At 37.5% G+C, this 10,589-nt stretch overlaps 1 protein-coding gene across 1 annotated transcript; it reads right to left on the bottom strand.

Moving 5' to 3' along the window:
• Window positions 1-413: 413 nt before the first annotated feature.
• LOC104410528 (protein polybromo-1-like) lies at window positions 414-10,221 on the bottom strand (the record flags this gene model as incomplete). Its single annotated transcript, XM_010020724.1, has 7 exons — window positions 414-615; window positions 4,609-4,819; window positions 6,052-6,235; window positions 6,907-7,064; window positions 7,379-7,524; window positions 8,927-9,193; window positions 10,064-10,221. Coding segments are annotated over 7 exons (1,326 nt in total), but the record flags the coding sequence as incomplete, so codon positions are not given.
• Between the last annotated feature and the right edge of the window lie 368 nt (window positions 10,222-10,589).

Genomic DNA, 10,589 nt, shown 5'->3' with positions numbered 1-10,589 from the left:
TCCCACTCCACTGTGAGCCTTTCTTACCTGACGCTACAACTCCAAAGAGCTTCTTGTCCAAAATTCCCCCCAGTCCTCCTTTAAGGAAACTTTCACAAACCATTTTTCCAACTGACTTCCAGCCCAGGGACTTCACACCCCTTTACTTCTAATTTGTCCCCATTTTCTTGGTCTTTGTTCATTTGCTTATTTGTGGCAAAGACATTTAAATTGCCAGCTGTGCACTACATAACTTAAACATGCTCTTTGCTCCTCTTCAGTCATCTTTCAATATGAACTTCTTTTTTAACGTACGTCCAGAACACAAAAATAAGTATCTTCTTTTATTAAACTTGTCATCTGAATAACAGCAATGAAAGCATTCAAAGAAAAAAAAAGGCAGAAAAGAGTTTAGCATCTTAGTTTTTATTTACCTTCATATTCTGCTTTCTTTGTTGCTTCCAAGTTTCTCCACTCAGTTCCTACAAGCCTGCTGAGCTCTCCAAAAGAATAATCTGGGTGCTGAGCTTTAATCACAGCTCTCATCTCGCTGCTAAATAAGATGTACCCACTCATGTTGATCTTCCTTTTTGATCCCTCCTTCTTGGTGCTGCCCTTAACAGACTTGGGAGTGGACTGTGAGAAAAAGCAGTTATGACCACAAGTGTACAAAAGAGAAGCTTCTCGACATACAAAATTCAAGCTGTAAGAAACAGTATTTTTAAATATTCCTAGAATTCTCTTGAATTTATTTGCATGAGAAACATCCTACCTTACAGCCCCTAAAAAGAGACTGCATCTACTGATGCATGACAAAAGCTTATGCACACACTTATGAAAAGTACACAGGGAAAAATAAAAACCATCAAAAATGACAATGTTCTGATGCTTTTCAACCCTTCCACACATGTATGACTGAGGATTTTAAAAATTCCCAGTAAGACAACACAAAGTGCTTACTATTAGCTAAGATCATTCCGAACTGAACAAGAGGACTAAGAAAGGCTGAGTAGCAAATAAATGATTATTGGGAATGCCAGAAGAGAATAAAAGTAATTGTGTTATGTCACAGATTTCACCCATTATGCTGTTCAGAAATATTGCCAATACGAGTAAAACATTTTATTCACCATTCCACATTTTAGGAAGATGCATCCCCCATTTCTTCCTCAGCCTTTGCAACCCCCACCCTTCCTGGCTCCATCTTCCACTCTTCTTATCCCTAAATGCTCTCTATTTTGCCTGCCAGGATTTCCTTTCTCTCTAGCATCCCTCTCTCATTACGTAAGTAGTCATTTCTCCCTGAAAAACCCAAAGCCCAGTTTTGCTGATCACTGTTTACCTGCACGATAGGTTCACATCACATTCTTATGTTGACGGGTAACAAAAATTCTGCTCCTTTGCTCTTCCCACCATGGATGCTCCTGTTGAGAGCTCCTTGATGTTTGCAGCCATCAAAAAATGTCACCCATTCTGACAACCACTGAGATACCAGAGCTGGAACCCCCTTCATGAAGGCTCCTTCCACCTATATTTGTCATAGGAGACCACAATTCTCCCTTACTCTGATCACTCAGGTCGACAAATGTCTCATCATACCAAAACCCTCAAAAGGCCCTTCTCATATCCCAAACATTACAGATTTCTCACATCTTGAAAAGTGTAATTGTTTCCAAGTACCTGGTGGGGAAAAAATGAAAGAAAAATACATGCAATGCCTTTCTTCCTATCCTGAAATTCTGGCCACGTTACTAACTCCTCCTACTTGCCACTATGACCCCACTGTTCAACGCTCTTCTCTCATCTAAAAAACAAAGCTTCAGCAGTATCAAGATGCTTAAAAAGTCTTGCTCATCAATTTAAGCTGGGGACTGGATAAACGGAGGCATACTTCTATGTTATTCCACACTTCCCTGTGTGAATTTTCAAACGGCATTCTACCCTTAATGTTTCCATTATGAACCTAAAGACAACACTTGTTTTTCTGGGAGGAAGTCTTCTAGGTTTGTCTCTCTAAGATAGAGGAAGCAAAGAAAACTCCACACAGGGCACATACAATTCATCAACTGCTTCTCAGGCAAGCCCACAATGAGAGATGGAGAGCTCTCAATTCAGAAACAAGAAAATCCAATAATATTTTTGGTCTTTTATACATCTACATTTAGACAGCTGCAAGGTTATCAGCTGGTTTTGCCCTTATAGTGCTTGCAACAGTTTTGGTAACAGTAATCTAATGTAAAAGCCTACTCATCAGTTTGGAAGGGCAAACAGGACCTTCGAGAAACTAAGAATTCTGAATTCAGTTCTTGCGTTCCTCATTCTTTTACATCTCCAATACAACCATTTTGAAATGAACAGAATCTTCTCCATTTGAGTCAGACAACTGCATATTCAGTTCTAGATGTGTTAAGAGAAGAAATAGACAAGGACCCCCTCTTATGCCTTTTCTCATCCATATTGCTACAGCAATAAATGAAGTTGCACATCTTTTTCTTTTTTAGGTTTGACTTGCTTCACAGCAAACTGCAGCAGGAGAGTATTATCCGCCTATTTGTTAAGCCCCACGATACCACTTATTCACTTGTCTTGACTCTTCTATGCTTAGGTGTACAAGACCTTCTTTGTTATCAGGAGAAAAAAAATAAAGTTTAATAGTTCTGGGGTTTAACAATTTTTAAATAAAATTCCATATATTTACGAGAAGATGAAGGAAACACATACCTTTTACCTAGGAGCTCTGTTTAAAGAGACACTTTTCACTTGGGACATAAATAAACCACATTATCTGAAGAAGAAAGTATATTTCTGTGCTATATGTTAGTTATCTCTCCACCAGAGCTAAACTGTGCTCTGAATGCCAGCTCAGACACAACATGCCTCTTCTTTCCAAATCAGCAGTGTGAGGAATCTGCCAGGGGTCCTGTGTATCATCATTCACTTCTTGGCATGTACTGCTATTGATCCTTTTCAGTTTTCCTTATTTGGTTTGGGGATTGGTTTGTTTGTGGTTTGGGGTGTTTGTTTTTTTTTCAAATTCTAGACTTCTGAGTTCACATCTGTCTAAAGGTACATACACATATGTTGGATATATCCATCGAGCTTGACTTTTCACCAGTTATCCTGAAAGCTCTGTAAGACTGTCCCATTACAAACAATTAAAATAACCCAATGCAACTATCAACTTGCCTTTTTAATGAGATATTATATATTAGTATTTAAATAAAACTTCTCAAGGGAATCTGAGCAAAACACATCTTTGTAGAAAGACACAAAGCAAAGGAGATCAAAAGACAGGGAATGCTGCAGAAGGCAGCTGGACACCTTTAATGTCCAATGATCCCTATTTAAACTGCTTTCAGCAACTTCCATGTGCTTAACAATATAATAATTTGATTTATAAAAAGTTACCTTCCCCTTCCTGAAGCAGTACATTAGTTGATTAATGCTGGTAACATGCTTTCTATTTGTAATACTCTGCTAGAGTTTTCATGCTACTTATGAAATTGAGCACATTAAAACTAGAAGCAGTGGAACAACCTTGCACAGGAGAATGCATTTGGTGGTCTGCCCATATGGCAAAAAAACCACCATCAAACCAAGCTAAAGCCTTCAGTTTCATAAAGTCTTTTTCATGACATCCAAAGACAGTTACTTCTATCCAGGGGTCACATCTTTTCTTCACTCACCAATGAAGTTGTCACTTCACAGTCAATGCAACGCAGCAGAAATCCATAACTGCTGGCTACAAAAGGGTCTGAAACTCCCTCCTGTTCCCAGCAGGTAATTCCCATTGCCTCTTTAATGCTGGCATTAGCTTGGATGTGGCAATATCATGAGACAGATAAAGCATCTAATCCAGTTGCAAACGAGCTTTTTTGGTAAGGTAATTACCAGTTAAAGCAGTTCCTCTCCCTGCTTCAATACTCAGTTATATAAACACCAGGGCTTGTGTAAGAAACACCACAGGAGAGGGAAGGGGATCAAAAGTCCACCAGTTAAGCAGCAGCTATGACTCATGCCACATTCAAGTGGCTTATAACCTCACACAATTCCTCTTTCATTTCCTATATGTTTATCAGCAAATTAATACTAAAGCTTCTAGGGCATCCAGTTCTTCTATTTTTTTAACAAGTTTTTATTTCCAAGTAAGAATGGTTAAAGTCAGTTCTAAAAAAGTGATTTTTTTTCCTTTGAGGATGATGCACAGCATTTTCTAAAAATGTAGCAAAACACTCAAAATGCCAGACTTTTTCAGAATTTAAGGAAGAGCTTAAAAAGGGGTGTTAGGTAAATTGAGAATTATAATTAAGCCCTTACATCCCAACCTCATATTTAATATAAGGACTTGATACTTCTGAGCAAGTATCACAGAAAACCTACTCATTAGAAATAAGATTAACATATCATACAAAAATTATTTCCTTTAAAAATATATTAATGGGCTTAAATATCGTCACCTGGATATCATATTGGATATGCCAAAACTGTTCTGTGTAATTTATCCCAGAGTCTCATAAACTGCAATATAAATCTCTTATGTGTATATGATAAAATGTTACTGTTTCTTTGTTTATTTGGGTTGGGAAAAGAACATGGAATATTTAAAGGCTTCCCAAGGAAGATCCTTACCTGTGGTGGAGTATAAGGCATTATATCCAATTCACTAGTTAACGGGGCCTGAAGTTGAGGCATAGAAGGTGTTTCTGTCATATCACCTTCCTCTTCTCCCATCTCTTCCATGTCCTCATCGCCTCCTTCTAACTCAGCAAATTTTGCTTCTAGCTGCTGAATCTTCTTTTCCAGCAGAGGAGATGGTTCCTTCTGAGGAACTATGGGTTTTCTGAAAGGTGGAGGAGGAAGAAAAACCGCCAATGAGAATATATTCATACTTTACAGGAGATAACATATATTTTGAAAGAGAAAACCAAAGATTTTTCCTTCCCCATTGAATAACACGGAAACAATGGTGACTTAGGTTGTGCTTGTGCCTCCTTTCAGAACACTAAGCAGAAATCAGTCAGTGTCCACGAGCAGTGTTTTGTTTCAGTCACTTGTTAGAAGAATTTACTTATTTTTTTGAGTTAGAAAGAATTTCAAAGCAGCAAATACTTCATTTTTTCTTTTTATAGAAGGCAGTTAGCACCACATCTTCATTGGATTTTAAATTTTACTTAATTTAGAGCATAATATTTTTATTAATATCAATGTTCATCAACTGAAAAGCTATTTGTTACCCATAATGAGAACTGAAGTATTTTGAAGACATCCATGAGAATTTACCAATCTGATAATGTAACTACTTTCCCTAAAGTCAGGAGAAGAAAAATAAGACATCCACTGGTATTAAGACCATGAAAAGGCTGATGTTATCTGGATTTCTTCCCAAAGCGTGATTAGTCACAATTCATCTTCTCCTAAAAGTGTGTCTTTTATGTATGTACTGGGTCTGGCTGGGATGCTGTTAGCTTTCTGCATAGTAGCCTGATGGTGCTGTGTTTTGGATATGTGACCCCAACAGTATTTGTAACACATCGATGTGGTTGTTACTGCTGAACTTGTGTTGGCACATTATCAAGGCCTTTTTCCCTACTCTGCACCACTAGCAAGCAGGCTGGGGTGGGCAATAAGGTAGAAGAGCAGACAACCAGGACAGCTAAGCCAAACTGATGAAGGAATATTCCAAACCATATGACATCGTGCTCAGCAATTAAAGCTGGGGGAAAAAAGGAGGAAAGGGGGACATTCAGGGTTATGGCGTTTGTCATTCCAAGTAACCATTACAGATGCTGAGGCCCTGTTTTCCAGAAAACAGCTAAACATCTGCCTGCTTATGGAAAGCAGCGAATTAATTCCTTATTTTGCTTTGTTTGTGTGTGCAGCTTTGCTTCACTTACTGTACTGTCTCTAACTTGACCCAGTTTTGATTCCTTTTGCCCTTATGATTCTCTCCCCCATCCCACTGGAGGCAAATAAGCAAGTGGCTGGGTGGGGGCTTAGCTGCCAACCAGAGTTAGACCACCATAATACAGAAGAGTGCTCAGGTGACCCCCCTCATTCCCATTACGTTTTTACCTAAAATAATATATTTCATCGTCTACAACTTTTGCAGAGAGTGAAAACCTCTTCAGCCCTTTAAATTTCTTCATTTGCTTGTCGCTTTCATTGTAGCGGCTCTCACAAAGGAACACATCGTTTTCAGAGATTTCTGTTGGTCTGCAGGAGAGGAAGTCTTTGAACGACAGAACTACACACTTTCCTGCAGAAAGGAAAGAGCTGGATAAGAAGGCAGCCACACCTGCAGATGTTTTACAAAAAGTGTGGAAACTCAAGTTTTTGCCAATGTTTTAAGTCTGGAAGATTGTTGGTATTGCATCTACAGAAAACACACCAATCGATATCCTGATCAAATAATGCCACTCATGAGAAAAATACATGAACTTAACGCAGCTTTTGGATTTGTTTAAAGAACATGAAAACCTGCAAAATAACAAAACCCTATGATCAGCAGTCACTTAACTATATTTAGCACTGCATCGTAACTACAAAACAAAGTACGCAGTCACCATCTCACGTAGCAAGCCAATCTGCAACCTCCTTCTGGACTGACCTTCCAGGTAGCACATACTGGAACAATTACATTAATAAGTGAGAGTAACAGAGTTTTCTGTTCTCTGGTTGCAGGCAACGTTCACTTTGATATCATACATTGAACTCCCTTATTATAGAAAGGGCTTCCTTATAGTGAAAATTCTCATTACAGGTCCCAGAAATACGAATGCATAGTAGAAATGGACTGAATAATCTCTCCTCCCCTGCTCAATATAAAAATAGAGTTCTTGGATTCAAGCCTACACATAGCTACAAATCACTCCAGATCATATAGGAAAAAAATGAGTGTCCATTGGATTTGAAGTTGTTAATAATTACCCAAAATACAAGTCATCGGACAGGTCTCCTCCAAGTTACTCAAAAACACTTCTTTCTTGTAGAACATTTTAGTTGGTTCATGTTCAGTTTCTTCAGGATGTATAAAGATTGGACCAAAGAAATATGCAGCTCCATCACGCACCCACATCTTTTCAATTCTGGAAAGCAAACCAAACCACTGACATAAACGAAAGGCCATCCCTCAGAAATGAGACAACTGGATGCCCTACACTGTTCAGGAAGACTGTTAGTAAAACACACGTAGAGAAGAACAGCCTATTCAACTGTACAACTGTATCCCCTTTTTATTAGGCGGCTAAACTTCTATGTCGATCTATTAAGTGCTTGCAACATCTAGGTTCCTTCAGAAGACCTTTTTTCCCCCATCCTCTTTCATACTTCTTGCAACAAGCCCATCTTTTATTCAAGTTACTTTATAGATGCAAATTGCAAATAAAGAAGTTGCACCTACCTTCCTACTCGAGGTCGCACTAACCCATGTGATTTTATGAAGACACAGTCGCCAACCTTAAGCCACATATCATTGTAGCAAAGCTGTTCGAAGTAATGGCAACCAGGTTCTCCATTGGACATTTCTACTGGAACATCTTCTTTGTCCTGAAGAAGAATATGCATTGAGAAACTTGTGGAAGAAAGAAAACCAAACACATAAATAAAAAGATACCAGGTGCAAGTAAAAGACTTTATCTTTAGGTTACCAATAATAGGTAAACGCTACATAGAGCTGCACAGGTGAAGTGAGGGGCCTTGAAATTTAAAAATTAAATAGCAAAGCCAAAGATACCCTCAGTGTGTGTTGCAAGCTTTCCTATTTCACAAAGCTGTATTTTTGCCAGAACAGTAATTCACAGGTCCTTTTCTGTTCTACTGCTTCACAGTTAACCGGCCAAGCCATGTCAGCTTTTTTTGATAGTTTGTTTTAAAGCATAGTAACATGTTTAAGAGGCAAGTATTGAGTATACGGCCAAGTTAACATACAAAGAAATTTAATGATTCAACTCTCATAAACAATAATATGAACACTCTATATATTGCTTGCAGATTCATACCATCTGCCCTACTAAATTTCTTACTTCTTAGTCAAAAATCACACTGTGTCTCACTTGACACACTTGACTTGACAAGGATTTCAGAAAGCCAATGAAAACAAAGGCTATCTCCCCAGCGTGTGGAAGGAAAAGATCTCCAGAAGTTTTCACTCTCTTGGCAGAAACAACTCCTTCTTTTGTCATAATATGAGTAAATACAATAATACAATAATAATAATATATGCTCAGTATCTGATTAAAGCTGACAATTAGTGTGCTGGGTATTTTTTCTGGGGTTCTGTTCAAGAACTCAGTGTGAAGCGGATTTATTTTATGACTGTATGTTTGGACTTTTTATGGCTCTAAATTTATTTTAGATAAATTTAATTAGATTGAATTTAATACATTTATTTGAATTTATTTATTTTATTACTATAAAAATAAAATAAAACATTTTACTCAGTATGTTGGAGAGACATAGTCTTAAAACATTTCACAATAAACCACTCAGTTACCCATCATAAATGGGTCACAAACAACAGAGTATTATGCATTGCATACGGCTGCCTAGCTAATATTTCACTGAAATACTACGAAATAAAGCATTTCAGCATTGCAATGAACTACAATTAGGCCTTTAGTTCTACTAATTCTTTAAGCTTAAGGCAAGTTTTACAGTAAACGTGTAATTTTCTTTTCGGAAGTGTGAAAAAAACCCGAACAACCCATTCACATGATCACAGGAAGGCATTTGCAGAATCTAGCAAATATGTACACAGTTTATTTTCTGTCCTGTCAATTTATATTTTGTTTGTTATTGTTTACAAATGAGTATAACATAATTTATAACAGAAACATTTATTCATATTTTACTGTGTCTGGATGCTGTGAAAATGAAGTCATGAGAGCTCATATTTTGTCATTCTTTATCTGTCAAATGTAATTCATGTTCTACTTGTTATCTTACATACCTTTTCAAGATGAAGGACACTTTCTCCCACCTTACTGTCCTCCAATGTTTCAGCGTGTTTCTCCTCATCTACTTTGTCTGTATTAGCAAACACAGAAGCAACACGGACCACAGGCAGGGGCACATCTCGTGGGACAAACCTTACAGAGCTCACAGGCATAGTCCACAGTTTAATCTTTTTAAAAGATTTTGTCTTTGCAGAGTAACGTGACTCGCAGACATAGACATCCTCATCTCTGAAGTTTTCAGGACACAACTTAAAATACTCCTGCAGGTTGAAGAAAAACTATGAAATATTTCAGCAACACAAACACATACACCACAGGCACACACACTGAACTCCCTCTCATGCTTCCTGGGTTTTTCTGGATGTTTCTATCAGAAAAGGTTTTAGACTAATAAAGCCTTTCTGCTGAATTCTTTTCTTCCAGTTTGACATCGAAGTTACATTAAAAATTGAAAGCAAACAAGAAGAAATTCCATCCTTAGAGAAACAGCTAAATTGAACACACGTTGTCACGTGAGAAAAGTTGGGGTTTATTCATTTACCAAACTGGTACATTAACAAGATCTGCAGCCTAAAACTAGCTTTACAAGACTTCCGAGCTTTGACTTCGAAAGAGGACATGATCACCAAGTTGAGGACAGGTGGCAAGTTCCATGCGCAGTGATATGTGACTGTGATACACAGTGTGACATAGCCAGCAGTTGTAGTGCTTTATGCCATACAAACACACTACCTTCAAAAAACTGGCCAAGATAGGATGTTGCAAAGAAGAGAAAGACTTCATTCTCTTACCAAGCCATTCAAGCCTTCCTCTCTGCCAGACCTAAATCTACATGCTTTTACAGGAACTTTTAAATTACCAGCAATTTCTCTAGTATATGCTTTGAAAAATTCATTAGCTAATTATCTAACAAGCAAATGATTTCACAAACCAACCAGCACAAAACACCATCGCATGGGTGAACTACTTACCTCATGAAGCAAATTAAGCATACAAACAGTACACAGGAGCAAGTCCTATTTTATCTAAGTATTAGAGTAATGTCTCTATGTTAGAATGTCTACAGCTCTTCAAGAAAATAGCAGAGAACATATTAGCTGCTTAACAAATTAGTCTGAACAGTCTCTCACCTTAACAAACATGACCACACATTTGCCTAAAATTTTGCTAACAGGAACTTTATTGTAATAATCACTTTTAAAAACTTCTTTCTCCAAGAATTTTCGTGTTGCAAGATGAAACGTTTCATTTGGCCGATAAAACCAACATCCGTAGAGCCATTTCTCGCCTTTAAAAATAAGAAAGAAAGAGGGGAAAAAAAAGTAAAATAGCATATTCTCTAGTGCATTAGCAAGAATAAAACAACTATAGATTGACTGGTTAATCAAACAGTCACATATTCATTTACACAGAGAGTAAACTATTTTAAAAAAGGACAAGATTCCTTAACTATTTCAGGTAAGAAAATCTAGGTTGCTTAAAAACCCTGCTCATTGTTTCTTCCTTAATAAAACCTGACTCAGAAAAATAAAGGAGGAATCAGTTCTTACTTAAAAATCTCGACTCTCAGGCCTTGAAATGGCTTCAAAGTCTACACAACAATCACCTGATTATTTGAGGAACCTTAGATAACTGGTTTCAAGTTTTTTAAGAACT

This window comes from Nestor notabilis, unplaced genomic scaffold, assembly GCF_000696875.1.
Source record: "Nestor notabilis isolate BGI_N333 unplaced genomic scaffold, ASM69687v1 scaffold19620, whole genome shotgun sequence".
NCBI classification, from domain to species: domain Eukaryota; kingdom Metazoa; phylum Chordata; class Aves; order Psittaciformes; family Psittacidae; genus Nestor; species Nestor notabilis.
The sequence above is the reverse complement of the archived record's forward strand: the minus strand, read 5'-3'. Positions and strand labels throughout refer to the sequence as shown.